Source organism: Sylvia atricapilla, chromosome 29 (assembly GCF_009819655.1).
Source record: "Sylvia atricapilla isolate bSylAtr1 chromosome 29, bSylAtr1.pri, whole genome shotgun sequence".
NCBI lineage: Eukaryota > Metazoa > Chordata > Aves > Passeriformes > Sylviidae > Sylvia > Sylvia atricapilla.
In genome coordinates, this window is record NC_089168.1 from 1,819,524 (window position 1) to 1,838,250 (window position 18,727).

At 59.1% G+C, this 18,727-nt stretch overlaps 1 protein-coding gene across 1 annotated transcript in view; it reads right to left on the reverse strand.

Moving 5' to 3' along the window:
• The window catches only part of HDAC7 (histone deacetylase 7), a 53,660-nt gene that overhangs the window by 11,819 nt on the left and 23,114 nt on the right, over nt 1–18,727 (reverse strand). The window contains exons 2-14 of the mRNA XM_066337493.1: nt 16,059–16,249; nt 14,414–14,504; nt 12,859–12,970; nt 11,700–11,815; nt 10,699–10,821; nt 9,529–9,635; nt 8,052–8,168; nt 6,580–6,763; nt 5,548–5,756; nt 4,164–4,358; nt 2,117–2,327; nt 1,287–1,420; nt 128–248 (exon numbers count right to left, since the gene is read on the reverse strand). Of these exons, the coding sequence (XP_066193590.1) occupies nt 128–248; nt 1,287–1,420; nt 2,117–2,327; nt 4,164–4,358; nt 5,548–5,756; nt 6,580–6,763; nt 8,052–8,168; nt 9,529–9,635; nt 10,699–10,821; nt 11,700–11,815; nt 12,859–12,970; nt 14,414–14,504; nt 16,059–16,249 (1,911 nt within the window). The remainder of the gene's footprint in view (nt 1–127; nt 249–1,286; nt 1,421–2,116; nt 2,328–4,163; nt 4,359–5,547; nt 5,757–6,579; nt 6,764–8,051; nt 8,169–9,528; nt 9,636–10,698; nt 10,822–11,699; nt 11,816–12,858; nt 12,971–14,413; nt 14,505–16,058; nt 16,250–18,727) is intronic.

The window sequence follows — 18,727 nt, forward strand, 5'->3', positions numbered from 1 at the left end:
AGAGAGAGGCGCCAGCCGTGACCTCAGGGCTGGGACGACAGCACCGGGCTGTGCCCAGCACCCATGGGAGCTGCTGGGAGCCACCCCCAGGGGCTGTGGGGACAGGTGACAGGGTGGGGACCCTCACCTGCCAGCTTCCCGTTGTCCAGTTTGAGGCGGTTGAGGGGGTTGGTGCCGTAGAGCAGCACGTGGCGCTCGCTGTGGACACACTGCAGCTCCTCCAGGGTGGCCTTGCGACCCCGCAGGCACTGTGGGGACACGGCTGTCACCCAGGGGAGGGGACACGCAGGGGTTCCAGCCTGTCCCTGCTGTCCCCCTCACCCTGTAAAAGGCTCAGGAGCAGCGGGGTTGGAATTTGAGCGCGCCCGCAAAAGCGCTGTCGGGGGATTTAGGATTCCCCCGAATTCACTCAGGACCCCAAATTTCCCTCCAGGACCCCCAAATCTCCACCCGACACTCTCAAGGCGGGGTTTTGCCAGGCTGGAGCCGGCACTGGGGTGGTAAAATCCCGGTTTTGGAGGGATCAGCCTCTCCCCGTGCCCAGGCAGAGCCCAAAGCCCGGGTGGGGACGGGCAGAGCAGGACTCGGCAGGAAAACGGGGCTGGAACAGGGGGAGGAGGGGTGGAGGCAGCAGGGAGGGATGGAATGGGATGGGGAGGGATGGAACGGGATCAGGAGGGATGGAATGGGATCGGGAGGGGTGGAATGGGATCAGGAGGGGTGGAATGGGATCGGGAGGGTCGGGACGGGATCAGGACGGGGTGAAATGGGATCAGGAGGGGTGGAATGGGAACAGAGGGGATGGAGCTGGGATCAGGAGAGGTGGGAATGGGATCAGGATGGGGTGGAATGGGATCAGAAGGGATGAAATGTGATTGGGATGGGGTGGAATGGGATCAGGAGGTGTGGAATGGGATCGGGAGGGTCGGAATGGGATCAGGTCGGGTCGGGACGGGATCAGGTCGGGTTGGAATGGGATCAGGTTGGGGTGGAATGGGATCAGGACAGGGTGAAATGGGATCGGGAGGGTCGGAATGGGATCGGGAGGGTCGGGACGGGACCAGGTCGGGTTGGAATGGGATCAGGTCAGGGTAGAATGGGATCAGGTCGGGTTGGAATGGGATCGGGAGGGTCGGGACGGGATCAGGTCGGGTTGGAATGGGATCAGGTCAGGGTAGAATGGGATCAGGTCGGGTTGGAATGGGATCGGGAGGGTCGGGACGGGATCAGGTCGGGTTGGAATGGGATCAGGTGGGGCGGAGGCGGCCCGGCCCCTCCCCGCTCACCTCGCAGCGGCTGCGCAGGCCCCGCTCCTGCAGGCGGGACCAGATGCTCTGGATCCTGCCGGCGTGCTCGGGGTGGTTGCTGTTGTCCCCGCAGGAGCACTGGTGCTTCAGCATCACCGAGTCGTACACCAGCCCTGCCGGGCACCGCCACAGCTGCAGAGCTGCTCCCCGGGCTCCGGGACCCCAAACACCCACCAAAATCCCACCCAGACCTGCGAGATCCTGCCCCGAATCTGCGAGATCCTGCCCCAAAGCTGCGAGATCCTGCCCCAAAGCTGAGAGATCCTGCCCCAAAGCTGAGAGATCCTGCCCCAAAGCTGAGAGATCCTGCCCCAAACCTGCGAGATCCTGCCCCAAAGCTGAGAGATCCTGCCCCAAACCTTTGAGATTCTGCCCCAAAGCTGCGAGATTTTGCCCCAAACCTTTGAGATCCTGCCCCAAAGCTGAGAGATTCTACCCCAACCTTTGAGATTCTGCCCCAAACCTTTGAGATCCTGCCCCAAATCTTTGACATTCTACCCCAAACCTTTGAGATTCTGCCCCAAACCTTTGAGACTCTACCCCAAACCATGGGAGATTTTGCCCCAAACCTATGACATTCTGCCCCAAGCCTACGAGATTCTACCCTAAACCTACCAGATTCTACCCCAAACATTTGAGATTTGAGAACTCCACCTGGGCTAAGGAGAAAGGTCCCCCTCCCACCTCCAGCTCTCTCCTGGCGCCCCCAGCAATGCTCAGGATCGATGCGGAGCTGCCCCGGGGACACGTCCCCAGGTCCCCTGCTGTCCCCAAGCCGGCTGTGACAAACCCCGGAGGTGTGGCCATACCTGTGGTGAAGTGTGGCTTGGGCGGCTGCTCCTGCACGGGCAGGGACAGAGCCTTGGTGTCCTGGGCAGGCAGGGACACGGTGGCCGTGGCTGGGGACGATTGAGCCCTGGACAGGGGTCGGTGGCCGGGGGGGACCACGGGGGGGTCGGCCAAGGGCTGGCGCTTGAGGAGCTGCTGCTGCACCCGCTGGAAGGAGTCCCACAGAAAGGCCTGGGGGGGACAGGACACCGTGAGGGGTCTGGGTATGGTCACAGCTCCATTGGGATGGTCACAGCTCCATTGGGATGGTCACAGCTCCATTGGGATGGTCACAGCTCCCTGGGCATGGTGACATCACCCTGGGAATGGTCACAGCTCCATTGGGATGGTCACAACCCCCTGGACATGGTGACATCACCCTGGGTATGGTCACAGCTCCATTGGGATGGTCACAGCTCCATTGGCATGGTCACAACCCCCTGGGCATGGTGACATCTCCCTGGGCATGGTCACAACTCCCTGGGGATGGTCACAGCTCCATTGGGATGGTCACAGCTCCATTTGGATGGTCACAGCTCCCTGGGGATGGTGACATCTCCCTGGGCATGGTCACAACCCCCTGGGGATGGTCACAACCCCCTGGACATGGTGACATCACCCTGGGCATGGTCACAGCTCCATTGGGATGGTCACAACCTCCTGGGGATGGTCACAGTTCCCTTGACGTGGTCACAACTCCCTGGGGATGGTCACCACCCCCTGGGCACGGTGACATCTCCCTGGGCATGGTCACAACTCTATTGGGATGGTCACAGCTCCCTTGGGATGGTCACAACCTCCTGGCCATGGTCACAATTCCCTTAACGTGGTGACAACCGCCTGGGCACGGTCACAGCTCCCTGGACACGGTGACATCTCCCTGGGCATGGTGACATCTCTCTGGACATGGTCACAACTCCCTGGGCATGGTGACATCTCCGGACACGGTGACATCTCCCTGGACATGGTGACACCTCCCTGGCCGTGTCCTCCCACCTGTCCCCTCTGAGGAGGAGCCGTCCCCGCTCAGTCCCCGCTGCTTTTCTCGTGACAATGAGATCGCGGCAGGACCCGCGGGTGCCACCAGAGCTCAGGTGACACTTCCCGGGAAGGTCCCGTGTCCCCGGGGCACAGCGACAGCGTGCCTGGCACAGGGGACAAGGGACAGAGCCCCGCTCGGCGTGTCCAGAGCTGGATGCAGCGGCTGCTCCGGGTTTGGATCAGGGACAGGAAGGGACAGGACGGGACAGGACGGAACAGGACGGGACAGGACTGTCCCAGCATCTGCTGCTCCCTGCCGGCTCAGCCCCGCAGTGACAGCAGCGATGGCACAGAGCCGGCAATTTGGGGACAAAGCCCGGCAATTTGGGGACAAAGCCCGGCAATTTGGGGACAAAGCCCGACAACTGGGGGACAAAACCCGACAATTTGGGGAAAAAGCCCGACAATTCGGGGACAGAACACGACAATTCGGGGACAAAACCCGGCAATTCGGGGACAAAACCCGGCAATTCGGGGACAGAACCCGGCAACTGGGGGACAAAACCCGGCAATTGGGGGACAAAACCCGGCAATTGGGGGACAGAACCCGGCAATTTGGAGACAGAACACGGCAACCGGGGGACAGAACCCGACAACTGGGGGACAAAACCCGGCAATTTGGGGACAAAACCCGGCAATTGGGGGACAAAGCCCAGCAATTGGGGGACAAAACACGACAACTGGAGGACAATGCCCGGAAATTGGGGGACAGAACCCGACAATTCGGGGACAAAGCCCGACAATTGGGGGGCAAAGCCCGGCAATTGGGGGACAGAACCCGGCAATTCGAGGACAGAACCCGGCAATTGGGGGACAAAACCCGACAATTTGGAGACAGAACCCGGCAATCTGGGGACAATGCCCGGCAATTGGGGGACAAAACCCGGCAATTGGGGGACAATGCCCAGCCGTGCTGACACCAGGGCTGGCCCTGTGAGCTGGCCCGGGCTCCAGGACGCTGTCCCCGCTGTCCCCACCCCTGTGTACCTGCTGCAGCACCAGCTCCTCCTGGGGCTGCCCCATCTTGGGCGTCCTCTCGGGCTCCTTCCCGCTGCTGCCGGGCCGTGTCCTGCTGGGGTCCCCACCCTCGGCTGTCACCTCCGGGAGTGTCCCCTCCGCTTCCATGTCCTCCGAGGACGGGATCTGCCGCAGCCGGGGCTTCTCGCTGGACTTGGCCATGCGCTGCAGCCCGGGGGACAACGAGCAGGGGGAGGTGGCATTGTGATTTAATTGCATCTAAGGTTCCTTTACATCTGAGGTTTTATTACATCTAAGGTTTAATTGCATCTAAGGTTTAATTACATCTAAGGTTTAATTACATCTAAGGTTTAATTACATCTAAGGTTTAATTACATCTAAGGTTTAATTACATATGAGGTTTAATCACATCTAAGGAAACAACGTAGATGTCACCGTGTATAAAGTCGATTCTTGGTGTAGAGAATTAAAAGTTTGGTTTTAGGCACGAGCAGAGTGGTTTTATCTGACCTCTGCTTATCCCAAATGCTCTGCACAGCCTTTTACACCGCGGGAGGAAAGGTGGTGATGATGGTTTTAGTTGTTGCTGGTTGTGGTAGGAAATCGTAATTGGGGCGATTCGTTGTAGCAATGAAGAGGAAACGTGAAAATAAAATATTGGGATTTAAAAGGACACAGTTGAGCTGTGTCCTCTGTGAGTCTGGACACGGTGTCACCTCACCTGGGTCACCACAGCCCAGGGACAGGCTGAGCTGTGTCCCCCGTGAGTCTGGACACGGTGTCACCTCACCTGGGTCACCACAGCCTAGGGACAGCTGAGCTGTGTCCTCTGTGAGTCTGGACACGGTGTCACCTCACCTGGGTCACCACAGCCCAGGGACAGCTGAGCTGTGTCCTCTGTGAGTCTGGACACGGTGTCACCTCACCTGGGTCACTACAGCCCAGGGACAAGCTGAGCTGTGTCCCCCGTGAGTCTGGACACGGTGTCACCTCACCTGGGTCACCACAGCCTAGGGACAGCTGAGCTGTGTCCTCTGTGAGTCTGGACACGGTGTCACCTCACCTGGGTCACCACAGCCCAGCGGGGAGGGGACAGGACACCTCAGGAGGGACAGTGAGGAGGGAACTGTGCCCTCTGTGAGTCTGGACACGGTGTCACCTCACCTGGGTCACCACAGCCCAGGGACGGCTGAGCTGTGCCCTCTGTGAGTCTGGACACGGTGTCACCTCACCTGGGTCACCACAGCCCAGCGGGGAGGGGACAGGACACCTCAGGAGGGACAGTGAGGAGGGAACCGTGCCCTCCACGAGTCTGCCCATGGTGTCACCACCCCCATGTCACCGCTGTCACCCCACCCCAGCGCCACCCCCACGCCCAGAGCGCGGCTCTCACCTTGCCCAGGTGCGTCTGCTGCTTGAGCCTGTCGAGGAAGTGAGCGTGGTGCTGCTGGAAGACCAGGTGCTGCTGGAGGGCCTTGGGGCTCTGCGGCAGCGGCTCCGAGCGGGTCCTGCCCAGGGGCTTGTGGTGGCCGGGCAGGGACAGGCGCTCGGCCGGGATCAGGGACGGGCCGAAGGAGAAGGGGACGGTCCCCAGGCCCGGCACTGCAAGGGACAGCAGGGACAGGTGGCACAGGTGACGCCGGCGTCGTCAGGGTGGGTAGCATGAGGGTGGTTAGGATTAGTTGGGGATTAAGGGGGTTGTGATGGTGTTCGGATTGAGGTGTTTATTAATTATTGTTTGTATTATGTTATAAAGAAGAGTAAATATGATGTAGTGTAATGTAATGTAATGTAATGCAATATAATATAATGTAATGTAATATAATATAAAGTAATGCAATATAATATAATATAATATAATATAATATAATATAATATAATATAAATCTAATATATATAATATATGTATAATATATATTATATTCTATATCATACATAATAAAATATATAATATAATACAATAGAAAATTATAATGTAATGTAATGTAATATAATGTAATGCAATATATACAATATTAAATTATAATCCAATATAATAATATAAATATATCTAATATTATATATTCAATGTTCTATATAAGATATTGTATAGTCTATATTCTATATTCTATATTCTATAATTAAATTATAATATAGTATAACATAACATAATATAATATAACACAATATAATATAATGTAATGTAATAGGATATAGTGTAATATGATGTAATATAACATAATATAATGTAATATATGCCATACCAAAATATAATGCAATATAATATTATATTATACTCTATTAAATTAATAAATTAAAATATAATTATTCCATTACACTTTTACGAACCCTGAGTTTTACACCCTAAATCCAAACACGAAACCTACGACTCCCGCGCCTCAATCCCGGCCCTAACACGAAGAAAAGACCAAGGACCAGGACTCACCCGCCACCAGCGGCGCGTGGGTGACCGAGGGCTCGAGGATGATGACGGGCTGCAGCCGTGGGGACAGGGCCCCGCCGGCCTCGTGCTGCTCCAGGCTGGCCGGGATGAAGACGGGCGAGTGCGGCCCCGGGAGCACCGGGACACGGTGAGCCAGGCTGGGCAGGGCCCGGCGCTCGGTGTCACCCTGCGGGGACAGCGACGGGGTCAGCCGCGGGGACAGGATGGGGACAGGGACAGGGAACAGGGACAGGGAACAGGGACAGGGACAGCGACGGAGTCAGCCGCGGGGACAGGATGGGGACAGGGACAGGGACAGGGACAGGGAACAGGGACAGGGACGGGGTCAGCCAAAGGGACGGGATGGGGACAGGGACAGGGAACAGGGAACAGGGAACAGGGAACAGGGACAGCGACGGGGTCAGCCGTGGGGACAGGATGGGGACAGGGACAGGGACAGCGATGGGGTCAGCCACGGGGACGGGATGGGGACAGGGAACAGGGACAGGGACAGGGACAGGGACAGGGACAGGGGACAGGGACAGCGACGGGGTCAGCCACGGGGACGGGATGGGGACAGGGACAGGGACAGGGACAGCAACGGGGTCAGCCAAAGGGACGGGACGGGGACAGGGAGAGGGATGGGGTCAGCCATGGGGACGGCACAGGGACAGGGAACAAGGACAGGGACAGGGACGGGCTCAGGGATGGGGATGGGGACAAGGATGGGGACAGGGGCAAGGACAGGGATGGGGACAGGGTCAATAACAGCAGTGAGGAGAGGGAACAAGGACAGGGACAGGCCCAGGGACGGGGTCACGGTCAGGGACAAGGACATAGCACTGGGATTGTCCACACCATGTTCCAGTGCTTTATTTTAATTATTATATTAAATTATTAAAATAATGTAATTATAAATATTTATTAGCTTATTGTTCTATTATATATACTATATTTTTATATATTATATATTGTATTGTATAGTATATAAAATAGATATTATATATTATATAGCATATAAATGTTTATATGTATTTATGTTATTGTATAATATTGCATGTTACAGAAAAACAAAACAAAAATATGTTTCTATTAATATAATTTAAATTATATATTAATATTAAATATATGAATACATCTATGAATACATCCGTTATATAATACGACAATATATACTAACACACATTCCATGTATCTACAAATTATAATATCGTAAACAGCTACATATAACTAATACCCATTCTATCGAAATAACATTTTCATCTCATTAAAACCCCTTTTCGGACAACGAGACCGCGACTGTCTCTCTCCATTCTGTCACCAGGGCAGAGCCTTGAGGAAACTCAGAAGATCAAAGGCTCAGACCTCAGCAGTTTCACCCCCATGGGCAGCACCAGGAAATCCAAAAGACCCCAAAAGACCCCAAAAGACCCCAGAGAAGCCCCCGGGGAGTGTCCGGCGCTGTGGTCACCTACCCTGGCGGTGGCGGTGGCCGGCAGCCCCAGGGTGATGGCCGGCAGGGACGCGGCGCTCTGCAGCGCAAACTGCGCCAGGGAACTCTCCTGCAGCATCAGCCGCTGCGCCAGCGGAGCCTGAGCCACACAGCGGCCTCAGGGACTGTCCCCGGGCGGCGGGGACATCGGGGACAGGGACACGGGGACATCGGGGACAGGGATACGGGGACATCGGGGACATCGGGGACATCGGCGACAGGGACACGGGGACATCGGGGACAGGGATACGGGGACAGGAACATGGGGACATCGGGGACAGGGACACGGGGACATTGGGGACATTGGGGACAGGGACACGGGGACAGGGACATGGGGACATCGGGGACAGGGACACGGGGACATCGGGGACAGGGATACGGGGACAGGAACATGGGGACATCGGGGACAGGGACACGGGGACATTGGGGACATTGGGGACAGGGACACGGGGACAGGGACATGGGGACATCGGGGACAGGGACACGGGGACATTGGGGACATTGGGGACAGGGACATGGGGACAGCCTGCGGACATCAGGGACAGGGACACGGGGACAGCCTGGGGACAGCCCAGGGGACATCGGGGAAAGGGACACGGGGACACCCCATGGGACAGGGACATCGGGACAGCCTGGGGGACATCGGGGACAGGAACACGGGGACATCGGGGACAGGGATATGGGGACAGCCCATGGGACAGGGACATCGGGGACAGGCACACAGGGACACCCCATGGGACAGCCCATGGGACAGGGACACAGGGACACCCCATGGGACAGGGACACGGGGACAGGGACATGGGGACAGGGACATAAGGACAGCCTGGAGACACCCCATGGGACAGGGACAACAGGGACAGGAACATGGGGACAGCCTGGGGACACTCGTGGGATAGGGACATCGGGGACAGCCCTGGGGACACCCCACGGAACAGGGACATAGCGACAGCCCTAGGGACACCCCGCAGGACAGGAGGTGGCAGAGGGGAAATGAGCCCTGAAGGGACGGGTGGCTGTGAGAGGGAGAGTGCCGGGCTGGGAAGAACATCCCGGAGAAGAGAATCCCAGGGCATCCCGGGGCATCCCAGGGCATCCCAGGAAACCCCAGGGAACCCCAGGGAATTTCAAGGAATTCCAGGGCATCCCAGAGCATCCCAGGACATCCCAGGGCATCCCAGAGCATCCCAGAGCATCCCAGGACCTCCTACACCATCCCAGGGCATCCCAGAGCATCCCAGGACATCCCAGAGCATCCCAGAGCATCCCAGGACATCCCACACCACCCCAGGACATCCCAGGGCATCCCAGAGCATCCCAGGGCATCCTAGGACATTCCAGGAAATTCCAGGCCATCCCAGGGCACAGGGAGAGCAGGGAAGGGCTGGTCCGGGCAGGGGGCTGAGGGGCTCAGGGTTGGGGTCGTGTCCCCCTCTGGATCCCCCCGAAGGAGCAGAGCTCACCTCGTGTGCCCCGGCCGGGGCGGGCAGCGCCGCGTGCTCCGCGGGCAGGCTGTCATTGGGGGAGCTGCAGCCCGAAACTGGGGTGCTGCTGCTGCTGGGGGACGAGTCTGGGACAGGGGACAGACACACACGGCGTCAGGGACGTGGACACGGCGTCAGGGACATGGACATGGGGTGAGGGACATGGATATGGGGTCACAGGACAGACACGGCGTCAGGGACATGGATATGGGGTCACAGGACAGACACGGCGTCAGGGACATGGACACGGGTCAGGGACATGGATATGGGGTCACAGGACAGACACGGGGTGAGGGGATGGACACGGGGTGAGGGATGGACACGGGGTGAGGGACATGGATATGGGGTGAGGACATGGATATGGGGTGAGGGGACAGACATGGAGTCAGGGATGGATACGGGGTGAGGGACATGGACACGAGGTGAGGACATGGATATGGGGTCAGGGGATGGATATGGGGTGAGCAGACAGACACAGGGTGAGGGGATGGATATGAGGTGAGGACATGGACATGGGGTTAGGGGATGGACACGGGGCGAGGGACATGGACACGGGGTGAGGGACATGGACATGGGGTGAGGGACATGGATATGGGGTCAGGGACATGGACATGGGGTTAGGGGATGGACACGGGGTGAAGGATGGATACAGGGTGAGGGACATGGATATGGGGTGAGGACATGGATATGGGGTGAGGGGACAGACATGGGGTCAGGGATGGATACGGGGTGAGGGACATGGGGTGAGGAGATGGACACGAGGTGAGGGATGGATATGGGGTGAGGGACATGGACACAGGATCAGGGGATGGATATGGGGTCAGGGGATGGACACAGGGTCAGGAGATGGACACGAGGTGAAGGGATGGACACGGGGTGAGGGCCATGTGGTGAGGAGATGGACGTGGGGTCAGGGACATGAGGTGAGGGGATGGATATGGGGTGAGGGACATGGACACGGGGTCAGGGACATGGATACGGGGTCAGGGGATGGACATGGGATCAGGGACACAGGGTGAGGGACACGGACACAAGGTAAGGGGATAAAATTCCAATAATTAGAATAACAATTAGAATAATTCTCCATCCCAAGGGAAGCTCCAGCTTCTCCCTGTGCTCCCAAACCAGACACTCAGGCAGAGCCCTCACCGATGGCCTCGGGCGGGCGTCTCTTCAGCGAGGGGGGAGCGCTCTCCTTGCGGGTCAGGGGGTTCTTGCGCCGGTCCAGGCACTTCCTGGGCTTGCACCGAACCTTCAGGTTGGGCTCGGACGCTGCCGGACACAGGGGAAGAGCCCTGACACCTGAACGGGGTCCGTGGGGCCAGTCCCCAGCTCCAGGCAGGGATCAGGGACACTGGGGACATCCCCAAGGTTGGAGGGACACGGGGACATTCCTGAGGTTTGAAAAACACGGGGACGCTCCAAAGGCTTTGAGGGACACAGGGACATTCCTGAGGTTTTCAGGGACACAGTCATACAGGGACCAGGGACACAGGGACACAGGGACATTCCCGAGGCTTTGAGGGACACAGGGACATTCCTGAGGTTTTCAGGGACACAGTCATACAGGGACCAGGGACACAGGGACACAGGGACATTCCCGAGGCTTTGAGGGACACAGGGACATTCCCAAGGCTTTCAGGGACACGGGGATATTCCCAGAGTTTGAGGGACATGGGGACATCTCTGAGGTTTTCAGGGACACAGTCACACAGGGACCAGGGACACAGGGACATTCCCGAAGTTTGAGGGGCACTGGGACATTCCCAAGGCTTTGAGGGACATGGGGACATCCCGAGGCTTTGAAAGACATGGGGACATCCCGAGGCTTTGAAAGACATGGGGACATCTCTGAGGCTTTCAGGGACATGGGGACATCCTCAAGGATTTGAGGGACATGGGGACATTCCCAAAGTTTGAGGGACACGGGGACATTCCCGAGACTTTGAGGGACACGGGGACATTCCCGAGACTTTGAGGGACACGGGGACATCTCAGACTTTGAGGGACACGGGGACATCCCTGAGACTTTGAGGGACACGGGGACATTCCTGAGACTTTGAGGGACACGGGGACATCCCTGAGACTTTGAGGGACATGGGGACATCTCTGAGACTTTGAGGGACACGGGGACATTCCCGAGGCCTTACCTGTTTTCCGCAGCGGAAAATGCTCGGGTGGGTCGAGGGAAGTGCTGGCCACGGGGGACAGGAATGTGCTGAGCATGGCAGGGGAGGGACCCTCGGGCTCCAGGGGCTCCAGAGACCTGCGGGGACAAGCCAGAGCCCCGTCCAGCTGCTGCTGCGCAGGGGCAGGGCGGGGACAGGTCCTGCCAGGGGGCAGAGGGTGCCAGGCAGGTCCTGTCAGGGAGCAGAGTGTATTGGGCAGGGGCAGGTCCTGCCAGGGAGCAGAAGGTGCTGAGCAGGGGCAGGGGTAGGTCCTGCCAGGGAGCAGAGGGCTACAGGCAGGTCCTGCCAGGGGGCAAAGGATGCAGAACAGGTCCTTCCAGGGAGCTGAAGATGCAGGAACAGGTCCTGCCAGGGGGCAGAAGGTTCCAGGCAGGTCCTGCCAGGGGGCAGAGTGTTTTGGGCAGGGACAGGTCCTGCCAGGGAGAAGAGGATGCTGAGCAGGGGCAGGGGTAGGTCCTGCCAGGGAACAGAAGGTGCAGGAACAGGTCCTGACAGGGGGCAGAGGGTGCAGAACAGGGGCAGGTCCTGCCAGGGAGCAGAGTGTTTTGGGCAGGGGCAGGTCCTGAAAGGGGGCAGAGGGTGCCAGGCAGGTCCTGACAGGGGGAAGAGGGTCCTGCTCGGGAGCAGAAGGTGCTGAGCAGGGGCAGGGGTAGGTCCTGCTCAGGGGCAGACGGTGCAGGAACAGGTCCTTCCAGGGAGCAGAGTGGTTTGGGCAGGGGCAGGTCCTGCCAGGGGGCAGAGGGTGCAGAACAGGTCCTGACAGGGGGCAGAGGGTGCCAGGCAGGTCCTGCCAGGGAGCAGAGTGTTTTGGGCAGGGACAGGTCCTGACAGGGGGAAGAGGGTCCTGCTCGGGAGCAGAAGGTGCTGAGCAGGGGCAGGGGTAGATCCTGCTCAGGGGCAGACGGTGCAGGAACAGGTCCTGCCAGGGAGCAGAGGGTTCCAGGCAGGTCCTTCCAGGGAGCTGAAGGTGCAGGAACAGGTCCTGCCAGGGGGCAGAAGGGGCTGAGCAGGGGCAGGGGTAGGTCCTGTCAGGGAGCAGAGGGTGCTGAACAGGTCCTGCCAGGGAGCTGAAGGTGCAGGAACAGGTCCTGCCAGGGGGCAGAAGGTGCCGACGCTTTACCTGTAGGGCAGGGCTGCCGCGGGGGCGTTGCTGGTCCTCTCCAGAGCCGCCTGTTGCTTCTTCAGGATGACCTCGGCCAACTTCTGCTTCACCACCGTGCTGGCCACAGCACCTGCGCGGTGACCACAGTGACCACAGTGACCAGAGTGACCAGAGTGACCACGGTGACCACAGTGACCACGGTGACCAGAGTGACCACGGTGACCACGGTGACCACAGTGACCACGGGAGTGACCACAGTGACCAGAGTGACCACAGTGACCACGGTGACCAGAGCGACCACGGTGACCACAGTGACCAGAGTGACCACAGTGACCACGGTGACCAGAGTGACCACGGTGACCAGAGTGACCACGGTGACCACAGTGACCAGAGTGACCACAGTGACCACGGTGACCACAGTGACCACGGTGACCCCACGGGGCTCAGGGCCGCTCTGAGGGGCTCCTGAGGGCACAATGCCCACCCCAGGGCTGCAGGAGGGACAGCAGCATGGCACAGCGGGCTCTGTCCCCATCCCATCCCATTCCCCATCCCATTCCCCATCTGGCCCAGCAGGAACGCTCCGTGCTCTCCCCACGGATCTCTGCCAGCATCCCAGCACAAGTTCATTAATTAATGAATTAATTAATTGATAATTACTCAGGTGCCGTGCGGAGCCCCGCGCATCCCAAAATTGGGAGCGAGGCCCCGGCAGCTCCTCCAGCACCAGAGGGCGCCGGGAGATCGCGGCTGGGCGGGGGCTGCAAACCCACCCCGGGGGTCCCAGGGGGGTCTGAAGGATGGGTGGGGGCTCCAAACCCACCCCGGGGGTCCCAGCAGGGTCTGATGGATGGGTGGGGCCCCCAAACCCACCCCGGGGGTCCCAGCAGGGTCTGAAGGATGGGTGGGGCCCCCAAACCCACCCCGGGGGTCCCAGGGGGGGTCTAACAGATGGGTGGGGGCTGCAAACCCACCCCGGGGGTCCCAGCAGGGTCTGACGGATGGGTGGGGGCTCCAACCCCAGCCCGGGGGTGCCAGGGGGGTCTGAAGGATGGGTGGGGTCCCCAAACTTAGCCCGGGGGTCCCAGGGGCGTCTGATGGATGGGTGGGGGCTCCAAACCCACCCCGGCGGTCTGAAAACCCAGCCTGGAGGTTGCACCAGGCTCTACCACCTCAATGGGGTCTGCAAATCCATCCTGGGGATCCCACCAGGGTCTGTCACCTGAATGGGGTCTGTAACCCAGCCCAGGGGTCCCAGGGGGGGTCTGACAGATGGGTGGGGGCTCCAAGCCCAGCCCGGGGGTCCCAAGGGGGGTCTGACAGATGGATGGGGTCTGAAAAGCCAGCCTGAGGGGCTGAAAACCCATCCTGGGGGTCCCAGAGGGGTCTGTCACCTGCATGGGGTCCATAACCCAGCCCGGGGGTCCCAGCAGTCTGCAGCTCCGCTCTGCAGATGTTCTCCCACCTCCTTCCCCCATGGCAAGGCAGAGCTTGGTCCGGGGAAGGGCAGAACCCCCCCGAGCCCCCTCCCCAAAACCCCCTGATCCCCCCCCAGGGCACAGGGAGCCCTTACTCCGTTTGCTCTTGTCCTTGTTGAGGATCTGCCGCAGCTCCTGCTCCTGCTGCCCCGGCTCAGCCTCACGGTGAGGGGACTCCATGGCCACCTGTGGGACAAAAGGACATGAGCACGGGAGCCCCAGCCCTGCCCGAGCCCCTCTGACCCCTCCCTGGCTGGGGACACGGTGACAGAGCACGTTTGGGACAGTCCCTTGTGTCACCCTGGCTGATGGGAACGAGTGGAGTTGTTCCATCACAACGAACCCCGACACGTTTTGGTCTCCAGGGACGCTTTGCTCTCCCTGGGGGCATCGTAAAAGTCAAAACCTGTCTGCTCCCACTCCTCTCGGGGCGTTCGGACGCGTCTGTAGCTGGGCCGTGTTGCAAAATAAAAATCTTTGTTCAGTACAAAACGGGGAGGGGAAAGGAAAAAAAGTTCTGTGATAGGAGAGAAATCCCAGCTGATCCATGGGACTGGATTCTGCCCTGAGCCTGGAGCAGCCCTGGGGACAGGCAGGGGCATCTGGGTGCCTGAAGATGGTCACAACCCTCTGGGGGTGGTCACAACCTCCTGGGGGTGGTCACATCACTGTGAACATGGTCACAACTCTCTGGATGTGGTCACATCTCCCCGGGGTGGTCACCACCCCCTGGAGATGGTCACAACCCCCTGGAGATGGTCACAACCCCCTGGACATGGTGACATCTCCCTGGGCATGGTGACATCTCTGGACATGGTCACAGCTCCCTGGCTGTGGTCACAACGCCCTTGGGATGGTCACAACCTCCTGGCCATGGTCACAACTCTCTGGACATGGTGACATCTCCCTGGGCATGGTCACAACCCCCTGGGCATGGTGACATCTCCCTGGACATGGTGACATCTCCCTGGACATGGTGACCACCCCCTGGACATGGTCACAACCCCCTGGGCACGGTCACAACTCCCTGGGCATGGTGACATGTCCCCTGGACATGGTCACAATTACCTGGGGATGGTCACATCGCTGGACATGGTGACATCTCCGGACACGGTGACATCTCCCCGGACATGGTGACACCTCCCTGGCCGTGTCCTCTCACCTGTCCCCTCTGAGGAGGCGCCCTCCCCGCTCAGTCCCCGCTGCTTTTCTCGTGACAATGAGATCGGGGCAGGACCCGCGGGTGCCACCAGAGCTCAGGGGACACTTTCCCCGGAAAAACCCCGTGTCCCCGGGGCACAGCGACAGCGATGGCCGGGGAGGGGCAGCTCCCAGCCCGCAGGGATTCCCTGCAGCCGCTCTGGCTGCACACCCCGAGGACACTCCAGGAGGCTCCAGCCCTCCCGTGGCCTTGGCAGGACCGGGAATTTGGCCTGGAATTCAGACACAACCCCCCCACCTGCCTCCCTAAGCAGCCTCCTTGCGTCAGAGAGGTCCCCGAGCCGCCTGGAAACCCCTCCAGATGTTCCAGCTCAGGGAAAAAGCAAGAATTCACCTGGGAAATGTTATTTTGGCATTGGGGATTTCCGACCTTTTTTTTCCTCTGAATCTTTGCCTAGAGAGGCGAGCTCAAATCCAGCCCTTATTCTGGCATTGCTGGGAGGCAAAAATTCACCTACCAAAGTGCCCAAACCGTGCCAAAAACGGGCTGTGGGGCTCCCCCCTGCCCCGATCTCATACCCTGACGTGTTGGTGGGCGAGCTGCTCCACTTGCTGCTGGTGCAGACTGGCCAGGAAGAGCTGGTGCTGCAGCTGCTGCTGCTTCAGGGCCAGCAGCGCCGTGTCCTGGGGCTTGACCACGCGCTGCCCGATCCGCAGGTCCATGGGGACGGCCTGGGGCACCCGTGGGGAGGTGCACGGGGTCACAGCAGCTGTAGGGGACACAAAGGGGACACGGCTCGGTCATGGGGACAGCACCGGGGAGGGTTTGGTACAGTGGTGAGGGGGTTGTGCTGCCGCCGAGGGGGATTGCTGAACATCCTCTGCCTGCAGAGGCTCCCCCAAGAGCTGGGAAAGGGATTTGTGGGAATCCCACTCCTCTGGGTTCTGTAGGTGCCCCTCCCTGACACTGTGGTGGACAAAGGGCTCTGGAGTGAAGATGAAGATGGCTGAGGGGTGAAACTGCAGCCCCTTGGGGACGCCAAAACACTGCCAGTCACAGCCCTGAAATCGTCCATTACAGCCCCAAAATTGTGCCAGTCACACACCTGAAATCATCCATTACACCCCCAAAATTGTGCCAGTCACACACCTGAAATCATCCATTACAGCCTCAAAATTGTGCCAGTCACACACCTGAAATAATTCATTACAGCCCCAAAATTGTGCCAGTCACACCCCTGAAATAATTCATTACAGCCCCAAAGCAGTGCCAGTTACGCACCCAAAATACTGCCAGTTTCACATCCCAAATAGCCCCAGCTACACGCCCAAAACAGCCCCAGTTACACACCTGAAATGGTCCATTACACACCTGAGATCGTCCCTTACACACCCAAAACTGTGCCAGTTACACCCTTGAAATCATTCCTTAAACCCCCAAAATACCAGTTACACCCTTGAAATCGTCCGTTACACCCCCAAAACTGTGCCAGTTACACCCCCAAAATTGTGCGAGTTACACTCTTGAAATCATCCCTTAAACCCCCAAATTTGTGCCAGTTACACCCTTGAAATCGTCCCTTAAACCCCCAAAACTGTGCCACCAGTTACACCCCTGAAATAATTTCTTACACCCCCAAAACTGTGCCAGTTACACCCCTGACATTATCCCTCACACACCCAAAATTGTGCCAGTTACACCCCCAAAACTGTGCCACCAGTTACACCCCTGAAATCATTTCTTACACCCCCAAATCTGTGCCAGTTACGCCCCTGACACCGTCCCTCACAGCCCCAACCCGCCCCATTTTCCCCGATCATGGAGCACCCACGGCCTCGGGGGATTGTCCCCCAGCAGCTCCCAAAGCTCCGCTGAATTTCCAGGAAAACCCTCGGGCCGCGACATTCCCGGGAAAACCCCAGCGCAGGGTTCACTCACTCGCCTCTCCACCTCCTGATAACCGCCGGGGAGGTCATTTGTCCTAATTGGGTTCTAATTGGGGACAGGGAGGTTGATGGAGATTAACAATCCCGGCCTTGGGAAGCTGCTGCTGCCTCTGTCCCGGAGCCCGAGCGCTGCCCAGAACTGAACATCCGCGGTTCTGGAGGATGCAGCGACAAGAGGGGCTGGCCCCTTCCGTTTGTCCCCTCCTGCTGTCCCCTCCCGCTGTCCCCCTCCTGACTGTCCCCTTCTCCCTGTCCCCTCCTGCCTGTCCCCTTCTCCTTGTCCCCTTCCCACTGTCCCCTTCTCCTTGTCCCCTCCTGCCTGTCCCCTTCCCGCTGTACCCTTCTCTTTGTCCCCTTCTCCTTGTCCCCTTCTCCCTGTCCCCTTCTGCCTGTCCCCCTCCCACTGTCCCCTTCTCCTTGTCCCCTTCTCCCTGTCTCCTCCTGCTGTCCCCTTCTCCTTGTCCCCTTCTTGTCCCCTCCTGCCTGTCCCTTCCCACTTTCTCCTCCTGCTTTGTCCCCTCTTGCCTGTCCCCTCCTGCCTGTCCCCCTCCCACTGTCCCCTTCTCTTTATCCCCTTCTCCTTGTCCCCTCCCGCTGTCCCCTCCTGCCTGTCCCCTTCTCCTTGTCCCCTTCCCACTGTCCCCTTCTCCTTGTCCCCTCCCGCTGTTCCCTTCTGCCTGTCCCCTTCTCCTTGTCCCCTTCTCCTTGTCCCCTTCTCCTTTTCCCCTCCTGCCTGTCCCTTCCCACTTTCTCGTCCTGCTTTGTCCCCTCCTGCTGTCCCCTCCTGCCTGTCCCCCTCCCGCTGTCCCCTTACACTGTCCCCTTCTCCTTGTCCCCTCCCGCTGTCCCCTCCCGCTGTCCCCTCCCGCCGGGGAGGATGATGACGGTGGCGGCGGGACAAGGGGCTGGCAGCCGGACAAGGACAGGCTGTAACCGGCACATCCCGGGCCGGGAACGGGACACTTCTGACGGCCCCGGCCCGGCCAAATCCCGCCCCGTGACGGCGCCGGGCTGCGGGAACTCGGCTGGTGGCATTGTCCCCTCCGGCCGCAATGTCACCACACGAGCGCCAGGAGCTGGGGACGCTGCCGGGGGTTGAGTTTGGGATCATCGCTCCGATGGGACACGGGGGGGAAGGACCCAGCCCACCCAGGCGGCACCCAAAGGGTTGTCCCGGCTTGTCCCTGCTCCCTAAAAATGCCCGCGGGAAGCTCCGAGTTTCAGCTCAGCACGGCCTGATGCTGCCCCTTGCCGGGATAAAAAGGGATGGGAAGGGTTTGGAGGGGATAAAAACTGATGGG